Below are 24,370 nucleotides of genomic sequence, written 5' to 3' on the forward strand. Positions count from 1 at the left end.
CAAGAGAGTTCATCCGGCTACCTTTACATTGTTGCATTATCTATGCACTGAAAACCTGTCCTCTGCAGCATGGATATTCGTTATGCATTTCCTCAGCTCCATGCTTTCCCCAATGGGGTAAAAAATCACCAAATTCGAAAAAATGTTCAAAAGCATGCCTCAGATCACAGTTCATTATTATGTGGATATGTGTGCTTATTATACATAATTTAAAATAGTTAATATAAGAGAAAAAAAAAACCCAATACTTTAGCAAAAAAAAAGTACAAGTTAAAAAACAAGAAAGAAAGCAACTATTAAAAAATCGGTTTGACAGGGGGATTCACCTTGGCTACAAGTCTTCATTTTCTGCTAGGACCTCCCAGTCCTGCCTTAGCCCTTACTGTAGTGCTTCCTTTAAGGATTCGGTGACGGGCACACCCTGCATTAATCTTTTATGTTTTATGTTATCCCGCTTCGTGATGCAATACTGACTCAACAGCCTTCTCCCTTTGTGTTCTTGCAGTATAAAACGCTTCTGGTTCCGGTTGTCTTTGTAGTTCGTGTCCTGCAAAAATTTGAAACTACAGATGTGAGCAAGAGTTTCTTTCTGAAGAGACCGGGGTGAAGGGCTGCTCTGTCCTCTTCTAAACGCCGGTTTCTCCCACGGCGGGAAATCCGTGTGAAGACCGACACAGAGCTGACGAATTCCCATTTTCCTATTAATTTATTTCATTGCCTGAAGTATTTGTATTTCCCCAATAATTTTGTACCCCGTGGCGCCCCATCTTTGCTGGCGTTCGTCCTTAATTTATACCTCCACGTCTATAAACCAAATACTTGCCACTTCACCTAAAAGGAGCTCCAATAAGTTGCATTCCTCTGCGGATCGATCATAAATATTTATCTGATCTTTCGTGCATCGAGCGTTTTTATTTAACACTTAGCACTCAGAGCTCTTCAACCGGCTGTTGCTTGTGGACGCTCCCTAGTCAGCACTTCTCTTGACGGCTGTTTCACAGCTGCTCTTTGCCTTATTAGTTCATTCACCAGGTGTTTTAATGAAGGGTGTTTGTCCTCAATAAGCGCGTCCCTCAGCGAGGCTCTCCCTGTTCGCCGCGAAACCTAAGAACCCCCTCGCCGTTCGCCCTTTATTTCCCCTCGGGTTTGCCGTTAACTCCCCACAGCGGACACGGTTCCCGCCGCCGTGGCGGGGGGACAGGACGGGGCCGGGCTCGGGGGGGCGGGCGGGGGCCGCTGCCCCCCGCGCCGGAGCTGTCCAGCGTAGCTCCGCTCCCGCGCACCTTCCGCAGCCCTCCGCGCAGCTCCTGCCCGCCCATCCGCCAGCCGCGGAGCCGGGGATGGGGGGCGGAGGGGGGAGCTGGGGTGGGGGGGGAGGAGAAATGTCTTTCCCGCGGCATCTTTCCCGGGAAAAGGGGGGTGCGTGGCTCGCTCGCTGTGTTGTAAGCGACGGCAGATCCCGCACCGCGGTCGGAAAAATCCGCGGTCCTGTGGGCAAACAGGAGGGGGTTTAGGGGAGCGGGATCCTTCGGCCGCCCCCACCCGCCTCCTTTGTTCCGATGGGCTTTGGAATCCCCCTTAGAAATTAGAGACTAATTAGCCCCAAAGCGAGAGTGGCACCAACGCATGACAAAGGCGAAGATTAGGCTTTAAGAAGGCAGCGCAAGAGTAATGGGCAGCCACTCCTAAACGAGCGGTGTGCGCAAATCGCGTGCCAAAGGAAATCGATCCGATTCAACCTGGGTGTGTCTAACACTGCCACGGATTGCCAGGGCCAGGCTGTTTGTTTAGAGACAAGTCTATGGTGTGGGAGGGTGAAGACACAACCCCTAAGGTCTTCCAGCCTCCCAAGGCAAAAGCAAAACAATCCCCGACGTCAGTCCCCAAGGGAACCTTGATCAAATAAAGGTATTCAGCAGTGTCGGGCGTGCGGGTGTGTTTACAGGCATTTCACGGCGTTTTGAGCTCCGTAGCCAGCGTTATCAGTGCGGGCAGTCAGGGGGATTCCTCTGCGCACCTCCGGTGGCCGGTAAGGTGTATGCATATGTAAGGCGTAAGAACAACCGCTGCCCTGACCAGGACCAGTTTATCCTCTTCTCACGGGCGGGAGGAAGGAGTTTCAAAGCAAGTGCTTTGAGATTGTGTGAACCTAAATGAGCTTTACGAAACAGCCTTTTACTGGAAAGATGTTTGAACTCTAGTTGAAGGCGATTTAGGGGGAATGCAGGGACGATTCCAACAGTTACTACTGGGAATGCAATATCGGGTCCCCTACAATGCTTACTTAGGCTAATGGAGGTCCTGTCATTCAGCTCCCATTGCGCTGGGATACAGGGTAAACATTCCCTGGTGACCCTTTGCGTGCAGGTCCCCTCTTCAGGACATCATTAAAAGCATACATGCACTTGCCTGACATCAATTGTCAGGCTGGCTCTCAGGGTTCAGAGATCCCGAAAGAAAGCAGGAAAGCAAGCCCAGTGGAGACCCGGCTCTGCGGCTGCGGGCTTTAAAGAGGCTGAAAATCGTTTGGTTGCGGGTGTGTAAGAAGAGACAAAAGTGCTCAGCAGGTAAGAGCGGAGGGTTTTGCCAAGAAGGAACTGTCCTTGATCGCTGTGACAGGATTGACTCGCTGGGGACTCCTCTCTCGGGAGCATCCACGCGTCCCCGAGGGGGCTGCCTGTCTCCTCTCATCAGCATCACGGCGAAAAATTTTACAGCCGCTCTTTCTAGTCCTGCTAATCCTGTTACCCGGGGGGTTATAAATATTAACGCCGCTGGGGCTGGGGATGGGGGACCAGATTAAGCCCTCTCCGAAGTAAGATGTCAGCCAGCCTCTTCCCAGCCCACCAGTGCCCGGGGCTGCTGGATGAGCTGCACGGCAGAGCCCCGCAAGTGCCCTGCCCGGAGGGGCTGCTGGGCACCTCGGTGCTGGATTTCGTGGCCGACCTCTCCCTGGGCGCCCCCCAGGGCCCCCCCCGGGTCGGGCCGAGCCTGGGGCTCTGCGAGGTCACCTCCGGGCCTCCCTTCGGGGACAGAGTCCTGTCGCTCCGGGAGGGGATGGCGCGGGGGCTGCCCCTGGCTGCCTTCGGAGATGGAGATCCCGAAGACGAGGAAGAGGAGGAGGAAGAGGAGAGGACGCGCAGCTCTTCCCTCCTGGACAGACCCAGGAGAAAGCGAGTTATCACCTACGCCCAGCGCCAGGCTGCCAACATCCGGGAGAGGAAGAGGATGTTCAACCTCAACGAGGCGTTTGACCAGCTGAGGAAGAAGGTGCCCACCTTCGCCTACGAGAAGAGGCTCTCCCGGATAGAGACCTTGCGCCTGGCCATAGTGTACATCTCCTTCATGACCGAGCTCCTGGACGGCTGCGGCAGGCAGGAGGCGAGCTAGGGAACGCCGGGGCCCGGCGGGACGGGGCCGGGGCCCGGCCACCACCCCCCCGGCCCCTCGCAGGTGGCCTCCTCGGGTCTCAGGGCCCGGGGGTCCTGCCTTGGCTTCTCACCCCGCAGCCAGGACCGCGTAGGTGCGGGACGCAAAGCGAGGAGTGTTTGGGGAAGCGTGCGCCGGGGGCGGGGGGAGGAGAGAGGGAGAGAAGGGGTGGAGAGGCTCTCTATGTGCCGATTTGCTAACATATGTAATTTTTGTAAAGGGAAAGGGGGGGGGAAAGAAGGTCTGAGGCCCTCTGGTTTGTTTGTTCCGTCGCCCGCTTGCTTTACACTCTCTGAAATTTGTTACTTTCGAGAAAGGCGCGTCCGGGACGGCGGAGCCGTCCCAGTTTGCGGCGTGGCTTTCCAGCGCACTCACTCGCCTGCCCAGCTGCCTGCCCAGGGACTGGGGAAACCTCGGCGTGTGCGTTCTAACTTAGTGTTTTCTGCTTTTTTTTTTTTTTTTTTTTTCTAAAAAAAAAAAAAAATAAACAACAACTCCCTTTTCTTTGAAATCCAGCCTGCCAAGTCCATGCCGCGTGTCACAGGGCCAGTAAAGCGGAACATCTGGCCACAACCGTTTGCTGTCACGAGTCGCTTCCCGGGACCGGCTCCGCCGCTCGCACCGGGGAGGACCCGGAGGAGGAGGGTGCGGAGCGGCCCGGCCCGGCCCGGCCCGGCCCGGCGCGGTGCGGTGCGGTGCGGTGCTGGGCGGTGCGGAGCGGGGCGGGGCGGGGCGGGGGCGAGCACCCCCGGCAGGCTGGGAAGCCGTCTGCGCCCTCCCGAGAAAGAAAACTTGTCAGCTTGCGGGCTTTGATTTTGGTGAGGTCACGGAAAGCCCTTTTCTCCCTCGCTGCTTTTTTTTTTTTTTTTCGCTGTTGTTGTTATTTCCAACACCACCCCCCACCCCCTTCCCTATACGTTTCATTGCCGCAAGGAGAGAAAATAAATAAATAAACTCTGAAAAGCCGGAGCGGGAGGGAAGAGGGAAGCCCGGGCCGGCCGTAGCCTGGGGATGGGGACGGGACGGGCAAGGGGCCGGGGGTCGACCCTAGCAGCCTCTCCGGCCCTCCCTGATGTGTCTGTGCCCCCCGCAGCCCCGGCTCTCGCGGCTGCTGGCCCCTTCCCTCGCCGCTGCCCGGGTTTCTCCCCGTGTTTGCAGCAGACGGGCAGCACCCAGCCTGTCCAGGGCCCAGCCCAGCCCGCGTCCAATTTAGGAGCCAATGTCCCACCCGGGGCAGTGGTTCTGCATCGCTTCTCAGGACAGCTTTTAGCTCCGCTATATAAAATTGTTGTGATATCAGTGGAAGCAAGATTTACCCTGGGTTCAGTCTAGAATGGCAAGATCTAAATCCCACCCTGATATCTATTTGATTTCTTCTCTCACATTTTGTCATCTCCTGTGGTGATTCTTCTTTTTCTCATTCCATTCACTTTAATATTGTCATGAGTGATCTAATATCCTGTATCAATACTCTAATACACTTTCTCTTTTCACTTGTTTCCTTGGTTTCTTTTTCCATTTGTTTTTGTTGACCTCCCTGACTCCACACATTGCATCTGCTCTCCAGTTGTCAGAATGCTTTTTTTCCAAGAGGCAGTTGGATAGTTAACGCAGCTGGATCCTTTCTAGAAACTGGGATGTTTCACCTCTTCAGATGGTTTTGTGTTGTTTTGTTGGTTTGGGCTTTTTTTTTTTTTTTTTTTTTTTTCTAAAAATAAAATGAGAAAAGGAACTAAAAAATAACAGTGTTCCAAAATCAACAACTGTTCACATGACTCAGATGCATTTTGCTGTTACCACTGTCTCAAGAAAAATGATGAAGACAAATTCTTTAAGGACAATGAAATATGCAATTCAATATTAACTTTTTAGCACTATTTCTCTATGATCTCTATACAACTGTGCTTTCAACAGCTTGAGTATATATATTCTTGTATTTTTTCTTGCTCTTGTCACTGGATAAAATTAGAACTCTATAGCACACAGAGTCTCAAGTTAAGAGATTCATAATGTAAACATGTCTGTAACAGATAATTCAAAAATTATTGGGTTTCTTTTCTTGGTTTAATAACAAAACACTGGAATTTATTCAGGATCCCAGGTTTTTCCTTACTTGTGTTGAAGACTAGAGAAGGGCAGAAAGAAAATGTTATATTTTATTTTCAAATAGAAATCAAAATCTGGATCTTGCATTATGAATCCTGATTTTTAACAGATCACTGGAAATTTTGCAGCAGCAATACAGTAACATTCAGCAATAGCTGTAGTAACATTCTTATATGAGACACTGATTCTAAAAATAACTTTAGAAATTAAAAATGCAGTTGAGGTATAAGCCAATGAACACAATATGGAAACAGTAGAGATAAAGTATCAAGATGCATTTCATGTTGCATCAAAGGCTTTGGAGAAGCCTCTCAGCTGCACACTGGTTTATAGGAGCTGAGAGACTGATGAAAGGGGCTTTAATTTCTTGTGTTCCATGCTTTTCCAAAACCAGCAAAGATTTGCCAGAACAGTTTGTCTAGATGCAATTTTTTCTTAGAGGCGTGTGTTAAAACTCTAGCATGCCCTTATCCCCATGAAGACCTCAGGGAAACAGTGAAATACCATACTGACCCATCACTTGGCCCATGTGGATGTGCTGACATCCTGGCAGCTCAGCCGGCTAAGAATATAAACAAATCATGGAAACACTGCGGACGGGCTTCTAGCTGGAGCGCCCTCCCGTATCCCTGAAATAACGAGACCATGGGGTCCCTTCTCGGGCCAAGATCGCAGCATCCTGGTCTGTGGAGTCACACGCAGTAAAACAGCCCGTCAGGCCGGGAGGCCAGTGGAACCCCGGCCCTAATGAAGCGAGGGCAGAAGCGCTGCTACGTGCTGCTACGTTCGGGGAGGCGAGGATTTCACCCGCTGTAGGGAAAGGCCTTTCCCTCGCACAGAAACCCTGCTGCTGCCAAGGCTGAGGCCAGTCCCCATCCCTGGGCTCCCCAGAGCACCATGCCATTATCACCGCATTAAGAACAAAAACTGACAGTGTCAATTACTTCTGGGAAAAGATAATAAGGGGGTTTTTAAAGCCTTAGAGCTGTTTGATCATAGCCCATTTTTAGATCCTGGTCTGAGGCGGGTTTGTTTATCTTCTCCTTGCCCACTGAAGGCTGCCTTTTGGTAGAAAGTTGAGTTCCCTTGAAGCTATCGCATTACAATTAGTATTCAGACATGTAAACCAAAGAATAAGTCTAAATGAATTCATATTTGAGAGGCATTTCCAAGCTTTCTAAGAGAAGTATAAATAATCAAAGGATTTTGCAATCTATAGTCAGGCTGATCTTGTTTTATAGCTGCTCAACCTGAAAGCAGGTTTAAGCAAATTAGTGCTGGAAACAGAACAAAATATTATGATAGCACTGCAAACTCCTGCATCCACATTCTGACCAGCTACTACGGCCCCGTGATTGGTGTTTATTATCGCATTTGTCAGCGTTTCCATTATAAACACTCTGGTGTGGAGGGTTTATAACTCAGCTATAAAAATTCCCTCCAGGATGAAACTTGATAAGTGAAGACTTAGTCCAACAACACTTTTTTTTTTTTTCCTTTTTCAAACTTTAAAATAAATTAGTTTTTGAAGTTGTGAGGGTACTAGGCAAAAGTGATGGAAAAGAGTTTTGGATTTATTTTTATTCTCCTTCAGATCAGTGATGCTTCTCAAAGAGATTTTCTATGTAGCCCTTTTGGTCCTTTCAATGAACTTGGACTCTTTTTTTTTTTTTTTTTTTTTAATTAAGACTAGCCAAAATACCAAGGCTTAAAATGTGACTGCTGTGCATGCTGAGTCCCTGTTTTCATAAGACTTTGCTGTTTTTACTAGGCCTGAATACTACCAATCTGCAACAATGACAGCCAAGCTTTTCCTACTACTTATACAACAGAACAGTTACAAGGATGGATAGATATGCTGGTTATAGTGCTTTTGTGGTACAGTAAAAATTGCTGTCTTTTCTAAATAGCTATTAAATATAGTAATTTCAGATTATTTTCTCTTAAACTTTTCTCTGAAAAGCATACTTGTTTCAGATATTAAAATGAACATTCATCACAGCAGTATACCCAGAATAAAATAATTGATCGAATAAAAATGTTAAACTGCAATTACCTTAAAAATTTAGCTTTTTAAGAACTGCATCTCAGGTATTTTTTTAAAATGTGCCCGTATTTCATCCAGATTTTACTTTTTTCCTTCTCTGTCTTAGCTTCAAGTGTAACCCGTGGTCTGGTTGGCACTAAATTTTAAGCTCCTGAAATTTTTCACAGCCATCTGATCACCAGTCACAGTCTAGTACAGTGAACCCTACACACCTGAACTCCCAATTCCTACAAAGAAGTCAAAATAGGGGAGCAATCCTGTAAGCTTTACTTCTGTATGGTCAATTTTCACATGAATATACACTTGTACGGGCTGTAATGTATTGAAATTGTTGTGTGCATTGTATTATTTTAGTGTGGCTTACAGTGTTCTCAAACGCTTCAGAGCTGTAACTGTGACTCAGAGCGTCTCCTCCTACACTGAGGGATTTTGAATGGTTCCCACACAGAGTTATTGTAGTGCAGGACAGGCTTCACTATTGTCACACGGAGCTTTATTTCAAAACAAAGTAATCAGGCACCCTGAGATGCTAGATCTGTTTATGCTTTTGTCATACCTCTGCCATAATTGCAAAAAGAGGGGTAGAGAGCGTCCTGTTGGTTTAACTGCCTCTCTTTAGCTCTGAAAGCAGAAGAAAGATAATAATTGTCCATGTTACTTCCAGTTCCAGTTCCATCTTGTCTTGCTCTTACATGGGTTCAAGGGAAGGTAGTGCATTTTATGATTTTCTACACAGCAAAGAGGAAATCTGTGCATGGAACATCTTCACCATAGATAAATGAACCGAGAGATGGAGGACAAATTAATTCAAATGTTGATTTATTTTTTTTTTTCGTAGCATTGTTTACTTATTATACAGTCTTTAACTTTGTTAATGAATTCTGACCTTTGAAACTTACAGTTATCAGAGGAAAAAGTGGTGACTAGAGCACAAATGATACAGGAATAAATACACCACAACAAATACTATCACTGCTTGAACATTTCTGGTTCATGTGGGATAGATGATGTCTGTGATCTGGATAAAAGGTAACTTAGCAAAGACTTTCAAAACAACCAGTGATTTAGGTTCATTCACTTTTTGTGTGACCAAGATGAGATATCATATAAAGATCCTGATTTTTCGGAGTTCACTGTTGAAACAAAGGGCATCAGAAAGTTGTGACCTGAAGCCATGGCCATTATTTTTGGTTTTGATGGTGAAGTGAAGGTGTGCAGCTTCACTAGCCCTTTTCTCTTGAGCTGTGAGTAGCGATTACGGTGCACTTGCTGCTCGTACCCAGGGTCGCTGGAAAATTATATTGCATTTTACAGTACCCTGGGATTCCTACTCAAGCTCTTGGGTGCTTGGCAGGGTGCTTCTCTGTGAAAATTTGGGTGCAAAGGAGGCACCGGGCCTCGCTCCCAGAGCCCTGCAACAGGGAGAGGCCATGCTGCCTCCACGGGGTGCTTCTGGGTAAGACGCCAGTTGCAAAAAGAGCCCACTCTAATAAATACAACGAGAAATTAGAAACACAAATAGCAGTTAGAAATACACAGGCAATACATAGAAACTTTGGCAAGAGAAGATCCAACAAAGCCTTGATGCCCCATCCTGACCCTGGAGCTGGTGGCCCTTTGAATTCACCTTTTACCTCCCCGCCGCTCTGCTCCTCTCTCTCCTGGTGCAAGGAGGGCCCTCACAATACAAAGAATGTCTCCTTTAAAACACATTTGTTTGAAAAATGAACGCAAAGCCCAGTAGAGCTACATCCAGCCACAGCACATCAGATTTCATGTTGCAACAGTGTGCTACATTTTCTATTAAAGCTGGCGCCAGTGATCACATTCTGCCATTCAGTCCACTTTGTGTGGTTGTATATTTTCTTAATGAGGATCTGAAATCAGCCCCCTTCACTTAACTGACAGTCTGCCAGAATTATGCCATCTTTTCAAATGCAGAGATCATACGATCCATCTGTTGTCTGCAGCCATGCAGGGGAAACATTTTCCAAAGAGAAATGTGGGTTGGCCCCAAAAGTATGTAATTATCCAAATGCTGAAGTGTTTCAGATGTTTCAAGGTGCTCTTGGACCTGATCTTGGCCATCTAAGCTCCTATGAAGTTTTTTAGAATAATGTACATAACTAAACTATTGAATTGGCAGGAAATTTTTGAAGTAGAGGAATAATTTAAAAATTATTCTTAAATAACTTTGAGCTGAATCAGAGATTTAGGACTCATCAATATCATCTGGGACATTCGGGAGTGCTTCCACTTTTAAGTAGTTCACATTTTTGTTATTAATATTATCACATATAAAACAAAAACTAAAAAGCATTAAATGAATATGCAGAAAGGTGTTTTAATCTATTTTTAATCATATTTTAATGATATGCCAGAACACTGCAATAACTCTGCAGCATCCTTGACTCTCATAACTCTGCAAACTACCAGATGCAAGAGAAGTTGTAGGATGATGAATAATAGTCATGGACAGGGAAGAAAAAAAAAAATGGAAAAAGATGATTGAGAGACTGTGAAATGAAGGGCTATCTCAGATCTTTCCCTGCCTTACTTGAAGACGCGTGGAATTCATTTCAGATTACATCTGAGCCAGTTTAAATTTTCTTTGCAGATATCTTGAATGTTGCCAAATATGATTAAACTGATAGTTTAGGTCCTCATCAGGTGCGACCTCCTTGACATACAGAATCTCAATTTTAATCATGAGCAAATGGAGCTTTCACTGAAGTGCTGATAACTGTGCTTGAACTACAAAACCAAGCCTTGTTAAGATGGAGTTCAAGTCCTATTGCTGAAAACACGTTTACCAGCCCCAAGGTATTAAATTTAGAGACATGTACGTGTCCATTACTTTATGCTGTCAATCACATGTGGGTTGACAACAGAATAAGTCAATTCTCACAGTTACACGTTCCACACATCAAGGAACTGAATGATTACAGTATCCCCTCTCAGATCACAACTGACATAGCTGTAGGCTGAACCACATTACACTGAGGAAGTTCTATGATGTTAATAGCATGAGGTTTGCCCTTGGAGAGAAATGAGTTCTATCAAAGCTATGATAAGAACATACGGTACTTGTAATATTTAAAATATACAAACATAAAAAACAACCAGAGATTTCTCAAATTCTCCTTTAAATCAGTAAAAGCATGAATCTTCAGTGTCCCATTGGCCAAATCCTTTGAAGGATCCAGTGTATAAGCCAAGGCTTTGACTGGAGAGGATTTTGGACTATAAGGTCAGTGCTTTTTGCCTCTAAACTGAAAAGACATACTAGGTAGCTGAGAGTGGCATAGAAAATTGGAAAGGTCTAACGACACCTCCTTCAACCCCATTTCCCCTCCCAAAACACAGTTCTTATGCAGCTACGGGTCATTAGCATTATTTATTGAGAGGGTTTCCGAACCACTTCCATACCACAGAAACATCCAATATCACCCCAAAGATGCAGTATGACCTCAGAGGTGAAAAGAGAAGGCTTTATGTTCAAAGTCTTCTTCTCCTGAAAACATCCAATGACGCATTTTCAAATGACAAGAAGGCTACATGGAGATTGGTAATGTTTGCCTTGCAGCAGCGTGGTGGAAGTGCTGTCGGCACCGTGGAGGTTTCCTAGTCAGTGAAAATCTAGGGAAAACTCAAGCTACATTTGCTGTGGTTTCTTTCCACTGTACATACACAGCACTGCTCTCCTGCATCAGTATGGCAAATGGGGTGATGTTGCCTGCATCATCTGCGGTGCCACAGCTGCTCTTGGGGTGTCACTAATCCATTCCCTTCAGTTTTGATGCCCTTGCAGTAGCACCTATTCCAACACAAATTTCAGATACCATTCTCAAATGCTCTTCAGCAAAGCTTAACAGCAACTTTTGGTCATGTAATATTTTTCTACCCTCTGTGAGCAGTGCAAATATGTTTTTTGACTCAATGAACAGTTTGGGAGGGATATACGTGAAGAAATACAATGGCTACTATGGCCACAAGGAGTTAAAAAGCATCTTGTGTCTCTTTATAGCAGTATAGTTTGCTTCTGATCTACATTAGAACTGTGAGAATGGGAAGGGCTGTTTCTGGTAGTGATAGCTGAGTGACTGTATTGCCTTTTTCCCTTCTGTCTATAAGCCTTTGGCTTGACCCTTTACCCTTGATGTGAGCAATTATTAGGTACCTCCTATTATACATCTGATTTAGCATTAAGAACTTAATTTCCCAGAGTGCGTCTAATCTTTAAACATGGTTATTTTTCTTCTTTTTTTGGATGAAATTTACTACCCATAGTGAATTCTGTGCGGAAATAGTAAGACTTAGACAGTTAACCTGCCAGCTACACTAACAAATCAGATAGTTTGACATCTAGACCAGACTATTAGTTCCTGCAGTGAACTGACAACATGAAACCACAGATGGAAGGATTTGGTGTTGCAAAATTTTACCTGCCAAGTTGGAGGCTATGTTGTCCTCTCAGAAGAGACAGCCCATTCTGGGATGTGTCTTCGAGAAGCAGAATGTGGCAGCTGTTTCACTTTGTACAGCAACATGACACAGTGCTATAGGAAAGAAAATACAGAAAATTATCTTAGTTTATTGAAATTAAGCCAAATGACAGTGTGCCATACCACAGCCACTCAATTACATACATTGAATGTAGATAAAGTTGTAGTTACCCATAATGGAATCTGGCCAGAAGACAACATCCTGAGTTTTTCCAAGACACTAAAGGATTTCCACTGACCAAAAGTTTAACATGTTGGCAGATAATAGCTAGGTTGAAGGCCATTTGGGGATAACCAAAATAGATCATAAATGTCACTGTAGATAGAATATGGCTGTAAGCCATTGCAATATAATTGATCAAACTTCTATCTTTTTGAAAGGAATGATGACCATTTTACTGTCAAATAATCTCCATTCGGCAAAAATTCCTGCAGACTTACGTCATTCAAACTACCCAGACCTCTGACACAATGACTATAAGGAAGCAGTGCAGTAAACTTTGTGGGGCTGTAGTTTATTTTTATATTGCCTTCTTTTTTATTAAAAGGTATGCTCTTAAATAGTATGTATTGTTGTAGAGAAAAGGATTAACAACTGAAGGTGTAAACTTCACTGTTTTGTAATAAAGCCCTTGCTATATTCCACTGCATATCCTCTGCCTTTAAATTAATTACATCTGCTGTCAAGAGCTGCATTAGCCCTTTCACAAACTGTGTAACAGCAAATAATAACATTAGATCAGACATTAGAAAATTTCACAAACTGCTTGAATATTGAGACATGTACCTGAACAAATTCTAGAGTCAAGAGAGTATTTTGAAATTAAGTCTGTGCTCTGACTTTGAAAATCTGAGGCATATTTTACCGCTTAGGGTCCAGCCCACTGAGCTCAAATCAAGTTTGTACTTACTAGGTCAACAACATTTCTACTTTGCAGAAAAATATGGATGTTTTGAAGACTGAAAAAAAAAAAAAAAACAACCCAACTTAATGCAAATGATTATTTTTTAATCATGGAAAATTCCACAAATTCAATTAAATATTAAGAAACAATGACTGACCCTTTACTCCAAAGGCAGCCTCTCTTAAATATTCCTTTTTATTCAGCAAAACTCTCAGGCTGGACCTGTTTTCATTTTTATTTTATTTCCAGTTTAATTGACTCTTTTTAGGGCTTGATCCAAAGCCCACTGAAACACTCCCCTTGACATCAAAGGATTTTGGACCCTGTCCTTAATGAATGCAAGCACAAATGTTCTAAAATGAGAAATGAATATTTCTCTGCTTCTGACATGAACTATTTTTAGTGCTGCAAGGTCAGATAGTGGATTTTGGCATGAGAATATGCTTGATACAGATATGTTTCAAGACAGAAGCAGAAGCAGTATGGTATTTTACAATACAGCATAAATATAAATACAGATGCCTGTCTGGAGGTCAGAGTACGTAGATAGACACATACATGCATACATACATGAAGAGTGAATGTCTGTTAATGTACTTCAACATATTAACAAACTAATGCTTCTTCTGGAAAACTGTCCTTGGAGTTTGGTAACCAAGATTTGTGCTCTATATCAGCTTCATTGTGTGACCTACTATATGACCTTTGGTCAGAAAACCAGGGTGTGGACCTATGAACAGATCAGTATCTAGTAAGCAAGGTGCCCTGCCTTATCATCATCCTCTATTCTAGAGGCAGGCAAAGGAAATTTGGGCTGTAAAATGAGGGGTAATATTGTACATTAGATCTTTAGGCATCATAGCTGATAGCCCATAGCACCAAATAATTATAACCTCCCCACTTAGAAAGAGATACGTAAACTTTGATTCCACTCTGGCTGCCTTTTCTGAAAGGAAATACAACCTGGCAGAGATGGAAATAAAGCTCCGAACTCTCAGAAGTTATCTTAGCTCTAAGTAGGTGTCCTTAGAAGTAACTGTGGAAAGAATGAGATGGGTGCTCATTTCTGTGCACCTTTCCCCTCCAGGCCCCTCTCCTCTGCGTGGCTATAGTGAGCCCCTGTGTGGTCTCGGGGAGGGAGGAGGAGGAGGTGGTTCCAACTCGCAAACCTGGCATTCAATCAGGCTACCAATCAAAAAAACATTTCCATCTGCCTAGGAGAGTATATGTGTATGTTAGGACAACTTTCCAGGCCCTTTCCCTCACACCAGGCTTTTCTGACGCCTCAGAGGTAAAGGGGAGCCTATTACCCTGTCTAATGAACCCCCATGGGGCTCGTGGGAGTCATGGTTGTTTCTTACATGACCCTCTTTTCATCTTCGTCTGTGAGATCCCAAGAGCAACTGTAGGTCTAAAGGAGACCACACTGAGTAGGATGCCCAGGGGGGTTTTCCCCAGGGTGCAGGAATGGCTGACAGGTAAAGCCCACTTCCATGCTGGAATTCTGTCTCTAGGACTCTGACTCAAACTGCATGAGCTGCAGAGACAGTTGGAGTCCACCCCCAAGAAGAAGGTTTGTGGAATGCTTTATTCATCATCTGTGCCCGAGGTGCACCCTCCCACACCTTGGAAGAAAAAGCAGAGTTTGTGGCTAAAAAGGCCTGAAGTTTTATGGAGTTTCCATGGGCCAAGTGCACTGAAAGATTGAATATATAGATTTGAGTAATGTGTGGGAGCAGGAAGAATACAAAAAAAGATATATTTACATAGTTCAGGAAAGATGGAAGAGATGGAAAAGCAAAAAAAAAAAAAAAAAAAATCAAAGGAGCTGAAATAGCAAATAAGCCCCATTATTAATATAAGTAACTATTGTCCCCTGGAGTGTAGATAAGCTTGTTTTACTAAGCAGTCTTTTCAGATTTAGACATGAAACCACATAAACAAGACCCAGCACCACAATTAGGGGCAGAGCTCCACCACAACGTTAGATATGTTGTGCTCTTGTGATGGGAAGGACTGGCATTCTCTGGGGCAGAGGAGAGGATACCATTCAGGCTTCCCCCAAGGTACACATGCTCTGCTTAAAAAGCTCCATCCACTGCCACGAACTGTTTCTGAAGCCGAACAAAACATCTATAAATAGAAGATGTTATACTAAAACCCGTGTCGCGAATCATTTCAGATCTTAATTTATTAGGACACCTGTCTCCCCTGTGGGATCGCTAGTTTGATAACGGGACGTCGGTATTTCTTGGCCTTGCACTGAGGCGAGAATTGGGTAGAAGGGGGGATGCAGCCGCCGGGGGGGGCCCCGCGGGGGGCGGGAGGCTGGGGGGGGGGGGGGGGGTTGGGGTGCGGGGCGGGGCTGGCAGCGCTGGAAGCACTGGAAGAGGCTGCCCTCCAGGGAGATTTTTAAAAAGCCACTCACCCCCTCCTGTGCCAGCAAGCCGCTAGGACTTTTAGATGAACGACCGCATCACAACGATCTTAGAAAATGAACTAAAAAAAAAAAAAAAAAATCACTGTAGTCATTTCGATAACGAAACCGATTCCTGGGAGGGTTCCCGTGCTGTCCTTCCGCTTCCCGGAGCTCCCAGACGAAGCCAGTGGCAAAGCGCCGTGGGCTGGAAGCACAACAGCGAGAAGCGCCCGTGGGGGATCCGCGTGCTGGTTCTCCCCACTCCCCAGCCGCGGCGTGAAAAATCCCCGCTCGTGGCTCGCTGAAAAGCGTCGGCTTCGAAGGAATCTGTGCAAAGAGAGACGGGAGCGGGCGGGCGGCACCTCAGCCCCGCGAAACTGGGGTGGCCCGGCCCGAAGGGGCTCGGGCTGGCGCAGGGCGCCGGCCTGGCCCCGCCGGGGGTTGGGGGGGGGGGGGGGGGGCACACCTGGGAGCCGTGCCCGCCGCCGGCCGAGAGGGGACCGGCGGGGAATCGTGCCCTCCGGTGGCCGCCGGCCGCACAGCCCGCCCGCCCCGCCAGCCCCGGGCAACCGGGCTCCACCGCCCGGCCGGCTCCGCGGCTGGGTGAGCTGCGGCGGTGGATAGGGCGGAAAGAAAGGAAGGAAGGAAGGAAGATAGAAAGAAAGAAAAGAAAGAAAAGGAAGAGAGAAAGAGAGAAAGAGAGAAAGAGAGAGAAAGAGAGAAAGAGAGAAAGAGAGAGAGAAAGAAAGAAAGAGAGAGAAAGAAAGAAAGAAAGAAAGAAAGAAAGAAAGAAAGAAAGAAAGAAAGAAAGAAAGAAAGAAAGAAAGAAAGAAAGAAAGAAAGAAAGAAAGAAAGAAAGAAAGAAAGAAAGAAAGAAAGAAAGAAAGAAGAAAGAAAGAAAGAAAGAAAGAAAGAAAGAAAGAAAGAAAGAAAGAAAGAAAGAAAGAAAGAAAGAAAGAAAGAAAGAAAGAAAGAAAGAAAGAAAGAAAGAAAGAAAGAAAGAAAGAAAGAAAGAAAGAAAGAAAGAAAGAAAGAAAGAAAGAAAGAAAGAAAGAAAGAAAGAAAGAAAGAAAGAAAGAAAGAAAGAAAGAAAGAAAGAAAGAAAGAAAGAAAGAAAGAAAGAAAGAAAGAAAGAAAGAAAGAAAGAAAGAAAGAAAGAAAGAAAGAAAGAAAGAAAGAAAGAAAGAAAGAAAGAAAGAAAGAAAGAAAGAAAGAAAGAAAGAAAGAAAGAAAGAAAGAAAGAAAGAAAGAAAGAAAGAAAAAAAAGAAAAGATGGAGAAAGAAGCCAAAAATGGGTCCTGCTCTCAGATCCTTTATCTGTTTCTGTCCGTGTGCAGTCGCTCTGCTCGAGTTGGTAGCAGGGCAGAGCAAGACTTCGCAGCTCGTCTACTGGTGTGCTTCAGACATGGAGTAAATTACAGCATAAATGTCTGTGTGGAAAGTTGCTGGGCACTCTCTTGTCCCTTTTGAAGGGATTAGGGCTCAGTCGGGCTTTCACCTAGCATCTGTAGGAATTAACATACCTGTGGAAATTAGTGGGGAAACTATCAGTGATTTCAATTGAAACAGGTCTTAAAAGATACAACTTCTGGGGAAACTCCATACTGAAGACTCCTGCATCAAAAATGTTCAGGCAACCTGTCTCTAAGCGTGCACATACATAATAGTTACATTGCTGAATATCCCAAGAAAACCCCACCAGTGAGAGAGTTTGGTATTTTGCCACAGTGAACAGTCTTTGAGAGCTAAATTACAATGTGTGTATGTGCATGCCGTATGGGGAATACTGAACAGCCTATTGCAACCCAGTTGTAATTTGTGCGTATGCACATAACACATTGGTGGGCAATGTTGTAGCTGTAACCACCAGATCTTGTGCGCATTAGTTCTTAAACTCCTGCGCCAATTTATAAATGGGCAGACAAAATCAGACCTTTCATTTATTCTTAAACAAAAATCAAAGAAAGAATCAAACTGTCAGCCTGCTCCTCCAAAAGCTGATGTTTCTGCCTGGCTGGGGCAGACCCTGCTTGTCCCAGCCTGAGAGTGTCTCAGTAGCTGATGGGTGCCTACACAAGGACCTATAATTGGGGGGATCCTTTCCAGCTGTTTGCCTGTGATCAGCCGTGACCACAATGATCATCACAGCCCAACTTGTTCTGTCATTCCAGTAAGCTTATTCCTCATTTCATCTTCCTAGGCACTTGTCTTTTATTTAGCTCCATGTTCACACCCACACCTGTAATCTATGTGGTTACTTTACCAGTGTTATTATACATTACTGCACAGATGACAACATGCTGGAGTTCTCTATGCCCTGACAGTGCTCCATGTAAGGGCTGATCCCACAGCATACATTTTCCTGAGCTGAGGCCCAGGGAAGCCTGCAGGAATGGACCTGGAAATATCCCTGGAAAGGCCCTGGAGCTGTCTGTAGCTTTGCTTGCCACCTCCAGAGAGTGAAGCAGGGTTGATAAGCCTGCCCAAGGAGGCAGGGGAACCCTCACCCAAGCCATGTCTGTGCTCAGCAGAGAACAGGACATGGCATCCTTCATCGCATGCTCCAGAGAGGTCTGTGGGTCTTCCTTAGTAGCTTTTGGAGGTTCAAAAAAGATGGTTTAACACTATATAAACTACACGCTGATTACTGGTTTAGTGTGGAATACAAACCCTCCACCTCCAGCCCCACCAGAACTCTATACTTCAAAATAAACCAGAGTTGAATTGTTTTTCTTTAAACTCTGCAAAGTCCCTGCTCCCCTTCCCTCCCAACACACACATATGCACGCACACTGCAAAGGCCAACTGTACATGCACACACACAGAAACACACCTCACACATAATCACACCAGTAGGTCTTTCTCTCTCACACAGATCCCCAGACATGACTCTCTGACATATCCACCCTCCTCCAGCCACACCTCTGCACCCCAGCACAAGACAGGGCTGCTGCCCACCAGCAGGCCTGGGGGATCCAAATGGGGTCCCACCGCCAGCCCAGTGCCAGATGGCTCCCAGCACAGCCCGCCTGGCCCCTGCACTCCTGTGATGGGCCTTGGCAGTAACAGCATGGGCTTAGTTTCCTTTGATTCGAAGCACATGAGTTGTGAGTTGAAGACAAATTGAAAACCAAAATTAAAATGTTGGGGTTTTCTGCGTAGTCATGGCTCATACAGCAGTGTGCAGGCCCCAGGCAGCACCACACATGTTCTGCTAACTACTGATGGCTGCTTTTGGTGCAGTTTCCATGAAGAGTAACTAATCCTAAACCCAACCATCTACCATAGTCAACACCTCTCCTCTCTCCTCAGGGTCAACCCCACCCTAGATTTCTCTGTGTTTTCTGGTTTTCTGAACCACATACCGCTGTCCTTGCCTCTCCCACACACTCTTCTCTGCACACCCTCCTCTGCCTCATGGCAAGCAGGTGATGTCCTGTGTCCCACTCAAAGTTCAGCTGACCCAGACAAGACGTATCACTGGCCAGAGCACCTCAGGAGACACTGTTCCTTCCTTCTTTCAAGCAGTGGATCACTTCCATTGATTGTGCTGTTGTGGGGTGACACCATCCAGGCATGGCCACAGTGTCCTGTCCAGCAAGGTAATGGTTACCCTGGTTTGTTTCTGCACTTTGATGCTTTTTCCATAAGAAGAATGGGAGAGAGGAGAAGGAGGGAAGGAGGGAAGGAGGGAAGGAGGGAAGGAGGGAAGGAGGGAAGGAGGGAAGGAGGGAAGGAGGGAAGGAAGGAAGGAAGGAAGGAAGGAAGGAAGGAAGGAAGGAAGGAAGGAAGGAAGGAAGGAAGGAAGGAAGGAAGGAAGGAAGGAAGGAAGGAAGGAAGGAAGGAAGGAAGGAAGGAAGGAAGGAAGGAAGGAAGGAAGGAAGGAAGGAAGGAAGGAAGGAAGGAAGGAAGGAAGGAAGGAAGGAAGGAAGGAAGGAAGGAAGGAAGGAAGGAAGGAAGGAAGGAAGGAAGGAAGGAAGGAAGGAAGGAAGGAAGGAAGGAAGGAAGGAAGGAAGGAAGGAAGGAAGGAAGGAAGGAAGGAAGGAAGGAAGGAAGGAAGGAAGGAAGGAAGGAAGGAAGGAAGGAAGGAAGGAAGGAAGGAAGGAAGGAAGGAAGGAAGGAAGGAAGGAAGGAAGGAAGGAAGGAAGGAAGGAAGGAAGGAAGGAAGGAGGGAGGGAAGGGGGGAAGGGGGGAAGGGGGAAAGGAAGGGGGGAAGGAAGGGGGGAAGGAACGGGGGAAGGAACGGGGGAAGGAGGGAAGGGGGAAGGAGGGAAGGGGGGAAGGGGGGAAGGAGGGAAGGGGGGAAGGAGGGAAGGGGAGAAGGAGGGAAGGAGGGAAGGAGGGAAGGAAGGAAAGCCCCCAGAGCTGCTTACAGATGCTCACCACCCCTGTTTCCAGCCTTTGCTCTGTAATGACACTGCTCAACACCCCAGACGAGCACTGGGCAAAATTATTCATGAAAGGGAGGTGGAGGGAGAGCCAGCTCTTCTTACCTTGGAGGCAACAGCTGCTGCCAACACAGGGAACCCCCGAAGCTCCCCAGATGAGCCGTGGTGTCCAGGTGAGTGAAGCGGTCTGTGGGTCACAGCAGACACAGAACGGACAAGCCAAAATCCAGGGTAGCTGCGCTTGCTCGCTGTGGGTCTGTGTGCTGGCGTGCCTTCCCTCGCTGGGTAAGTCCTCAGTTTCCTCCCCCCTGGTCCTGTTTCAGTCTGTCTCCCAAAAGAGAAGGTTTAGGTCAGGCTGCTATTTGCTCGCATGGCTTGATGGAAGAGCCAAGGAGGAAAGCTCACCCGGGGGGGCAGCGGAGGGGCGGCGGAGCAGCTCTTGCTGCACCCGGGTGCCGGGCGGGCGCTGCGGGGGGGAGCGGGGGCCATCGGCCGCGCCGAGCCAGGCCCGCTGCCCCTCGGAGGGTCCTGGCCCCCCGCAGCGCCCGGGGTGGGAGGCGGCTACCCGGAGGACACGGAACCCCCAGGCAGAGGGGAGAGACAGCTCTTCTCCCCGGAGCAGATGACAGCGCTCTTCCAGAAGCCTCGTCTTTTTCGTCCCCTGGGATTTATCGCTCCTCTGCTGTTTCGTCCGCCCTCTCCGCCCTCCCACCCCAAGCACAGCCGGGGGGGGGCGCGATGCTGCCCCACTCACGCCCGACGCTGCCCCGCCTGAGGGTCCCCCCGGGCCGGCAGCGGTCCCCTCGCAGGGAGCAGCGTCGCCCCCGTTTATTAACGGATGGCAATTTCTAACTTTCCCTCCCAGGCGTTCCCGGTTTGAATCTGAGCTGTTGTTAAAAAGACACACCACCTGCTCCGTGCTGCCAGCGAGCGGGGAGGGAGGCACGAAGGCGGGGGATGGGGAGAAATAGCTTTCGCTGCAAACATGAAACAGAATTTCAAATAAATAAGCTCGGCTCCCAGGAAGTGCCGGACTCGGGCGCCTTCAGGGAGGGCGAATTGAAGTGAGCTCTCAGCAGGCACAGAGTGTAAGCAGAGAGAGTCTGCACACCCTCCCGCCTCCCGGTATGCCAGGTTGGGGGCTCCAGGGGCGCGGATCCTCCCGGGTTTCTCTTAAGACGAGCTCAAGGAACTGGTGAGTATGTACAAAGCCGGTGCTTAGTTTCCCCGCTGCTTCCACCTCTGAAGACGGCTTTCTCCGAGCTCATTCCTCCAGCCCGACAGGACAAGGCTGTGTCATCCCCCCTCCCCAGCCCAGAAATGTGCGGCTCCCTCGGAAAGCCGGACCCCGGGGGCGCTCGGTGATGGGAGCGCGGTGCGTGCGAGAGCGGGACAGAATTAGGATGTGCCTGGATGCTGCCCCGCGGGTAATTTCCCCTTCCTCCCTTTCTCTGGAAGCCGTGCCCTCTGCGGCGGGGAAAGCCCGGGAGATGCGGGCTGCCCCCCGGCTGCTCCGGGCCAGCCTCCCCCCAGCGCGGGCACTAAGCGGCCCGCGTGTCCCCTCCGCAGCAGCGCAGGGGGGTGCACGGGCACCCCCATAACCTCCCGGCCCGGCCCGCCAGCACCAGCCCAAAGCCGAGCGCGAACCGAAGGAGCCTGAGGGAGAAACCGCGGAGAGGGAAGACGAGAAAAAGGTTGGGGCAAGGATGTATGTGTGTGCGGAGCGGGGAGGCCAGATCACTTGTGAATGGCCTGAAAAAAAATAATTGGGGGAGGGCGTGGAGGGGGGGAAGCGGAAACTTTCCTATAAAACTCAGCAAAAGTCCCTCCTCTCCACGTCAGGCCAATGACACTGCTGCCCCCAAACTTTCCGCCAGCAGGAGCTATAAGAACCTCCAAGTCTTCAACTTTCTCCCAATCCCAGACACCTCGAAGGGGCTCCAAGGAGGGATCGGGAGGGATTTTTTTCTTTTTTTTTTTTCTGGTTGGCGTTTTTGGTTTCTTTTTTTTTTTTTTTTTTTTTTTTTTTTCCTCTTGGATCCTGATGCCATCCCCCCTCCCCCCAAAGTGAGGTCCTCCCTCCCTCCCTCCCTCCTCCTCCTCCTTCTCCTCGCAGGCCAGCGAAGCAGCCGACCAAGGGGGAGCTGGCGGGTTAGGTGCCCCCCTCTTCTCCCTGCCCTCCCCCCCCTCCCGGCCCGCTTCTCGCGTCTCCCCCCCAGAGATGATGCAGCAGGACGAGTCAAACTCGCCAGTCTCCCCCGCCGACGACAGCTTGAGCAACAGCGAAGAGGAGCCGGACCGGCAGCAGCTGCCCAACAACAAGAGAGGGGGGCGCAAGCGGCGCTCCAGCCGCCGCAACGCCGGCGGGGCCGTCGGGGCCGCGGACGAGCCCTGCAGCCCGGCCCAAGGCAAGCGGGGCAAGAAGTGCGGGGCGGGCGGGGGGGGCGGCGGCGGCGGCGGCGGCAGCAGCAGCGGCGGCGGCAGCCCCCAGTCCTACGAGGAGCTGCAGACCCAGCGGGTCATGGCCAACGTGCGGGAGAGGCAGCGCACGCAGTCGCTGAACGAAGCCTTCGCCGCCCTGCGGAAGATCATCCCCACGCTGCCCTCGGACAAGCTGAGCAAGATCCAGACCCTCAAGCTGGCGGCCAGGTACATCGACTTCCTCTACCAGGTCTTACAGAGCGACGAGCTGGACTCCAAGATGGCAAGCTGCAGCTATGTGGCCCACGAGCGGCTCAGCTACGCCTTCTCGGTCTGGAGAATGGAGGGCGCCTGGTCCATGTCCGCATCCCACTAGCAGGCGGCGTCCCCCACTCGCATCCCCCCGGCAGGAGCCCTAGGTAAGGCAGGGACCCCGAAACCGGGGTGTGTGTGTGTGGGGGGGAGGGGGTTGGAGGTGACGCTGAAGGGGCCGCCGGCTGCGCCGCGGGCCGGGCACCCGTGGCCGTGGGGCGAGAGAGGCCCTCCCCGTCCTGCAGGGCCTGGCTTCCAGGGCCGGCCGGAGAGCCGGGCGGCTGGAGGCGCTCCCCCGCCCCCCCACACCCCAACTCCCCCCCGCCAAGGCGCATCCCTCCCGACCTGCGCGGCCCGAGGTGCGCCCCCGGGCCCCGCGGGGCCCACGCGTGGCGGGGCGCTGCCGGCGGCCGGCGGGGGTGGGCTGCGGGCGGGGAGGCGGCGGCGGGGCGGGTGTGCCCCGGCCAGATGGGGCCGGCCTGAGATCACTTTTTTCACCAAACGCTGCGGAGCCAGCGGGGCTGCTGGGATGGTTCCTGCTGCTGCTGCTGCTGCCGCCGCCGCTAGTATTTTGAAGTGAATCCGTGTCCGCCTGCGTGCTTCCCCACGAGCGTTTCCTATCGCCCCGGCAGCCCCCGTCCCTCGGCTCTGACACCCTTGGCTGCCGGGCCGGGGTGTCACCCGGTCACGGCACGGCCTCGGCACGCGTGTGTCCCCACGCTGCTCCTGCCCCAGAGGTGCATTTCCAGAGACAGAGAGGTCTAGGTAGATGTACGTGTATCTTGCATTTCAGTAACGAGTTTTCCGCCCTCTCTGGGTTTTTGCAGATGACATTGTTCCCACAGAAGGAGAAAATGGACAATCTAGAGACTCTGAAGTTGGATACGATTTTTTTGGTCTTGTCTAAAAACAAAATGTACCAAGGATTTCTTGGAAATTAGAAGAGCAAAATCCAAATTCAAAGCAGGGCGTGGGGAGCACTTAAGGAAAGAAAGAGACAAGGGCTTTGGACAGTGACTACCCTTTGGGCGTCGGTACAATCCACACATCTCTGCATTCTGATAGAAGTCTGAATCGCTCGATTTTTTTTTTTTTTTTTAATTTTGACGAAGAATGTTGGAATTTAACTTTTTTTTTTTTTAATTTGCCTTTTTTTTTTTTTTGCATGCATTCCCAAGAGGTCGTGCCTATGAGCCACTGATGAAAGGAAATACATTATTGTGGACTTTCTTCATTCTTGAATGAAACCAACCAACCAACCAAAAAATATCCCTGTAGAGATGAAAACCTTTTTTTTTTTTTTTTTTTTTTTTTTTTTTTTTTTAGGGGGGAATAAGCTGGGCTCAAGCCGTTATATACCCGGTTCCTAACTTTTTTATTATTATTATTTTTCCTCTGAGAAAAAAAAAATAAACATTTTATTTATTTATTGATGACCCATGTTAAAATGCAAATAGATCCGGTGTCTAAATGCATTCTTATTTTTATGATTGTTTTGTAAATATCATTGTATATTATTTTTCTGCAATAAATAAATATGATTGAAATTTTAATAACCTTAAAGTTTGGTCTCTCTGAGAACTCAGGGTTGGAACTGGAGATAAATACCTGCTTGTTGAGCTGTAAAGACACCCAAGAGAGAGGGGGCACTAGTATAAACAAACCAGGCAAAAAACGCAAATAAACCAGCTACTGACAGACACAGGCACTTTATTTATTGAGACAGCTTTATTATTCTGCCCTGAAGCTCACTGCATTTGGGGGGGAAGATAATCTCTCTTCTTTCTTTCCCTCCCTCTCCCCCTTTAATCTTAACGCCAAGCGCCGCAGAGTTCCGC

General features: G+C 48.3%; 2 protein-coding genes and 1 long non-coding RNA gene across 4 annotated transcripts; 2 read left to right on the plus strand and 1 right to left on the minus strand.

Moving 5' to 3' along the window:
* Positions 1-2,801: 2,801 nt before the first annotated feature.
* Positions 2,802-3,502, plus strand: FERD3L (Fer3 like bHLH transcription factor). Its single transcript, XM_032991792.2, has one exon. The coding sequence runs from the start codon at positions 2,821-2,823 to the stop codon at positions 3,388-3,390; it is 570 nt and encodes a 189-aa protein (XP_032847683.1). The 5' UTR covers positions 2,802-2,820; the 3' UTR covers positions 3,391-3,502.
* Positions 3,503-8,413: 4,911 nt separating this feature from the next.
* LOC122154346 lies at positions 8,414-20,017 on the minus strand. Of its 2 annotated transcripts, XR_006166236.1 has the most exons (4): positions 19,905-20,017; positions 15,421-15,491; positions 12,028-12,141; positions 8,414-9,068 (listed from the first exon to the last, which is right to left on the minus strand). It is a non-coding gene; the product is annotated as an uncharacterized LOC122154346 (long non-coding RNA). The 2 variants fall into 2 exon arrangements; XR_006166237.1 differs by lacking the exon at positions 15,421-15,491 and having other exon boundaries at positions 19,905-19,993.
* A 1,097-nt stretch (positions 20,018-21,114) lies between these two features.
* On the plus strand, positions 21,115-23,975 carry TWIST1 (twist family bHLH transcription factor 1). Its single transcript, XM_042802248.1, has 4 exons — positions 21,115-21,226; positions 21,369-21,493; positions 22,019-22,639; positions 23,360-23,975. Exon 3 carries the CDS (start codon positions 22,021-22,023, stop codon positions 22,594-22,596), a length of 576 nt encoding a protein of 191 aa, XP_042658182.1. The 5' UTR covers positions 21,115-21,226; positions 21,369-21,493; positions 22,019-22,020; the 3' UTR covers positions 22,597-22,639; positions 23,360-23,975.
* The last annotated feature ends 395 nt before the right edge of the window (positions 23,976-24,370 follow it).

The sequence above is a fragment of the Tyto alba genome, unplaced genomic scaffold (assembly GCF_018691265.1).
Source record: "Tyto alba isolate M040663 unplaced genomic scaffold, T.alba_DEE_v4.0 Super-Scaffold_38, whole genome shotgun sequence".
Taxonomy (NCBI): Eukaryota; Metazoa; Chordata; class Aves; order Strigiformes; family Tytonidae; genus Tyto; species Tyto alba.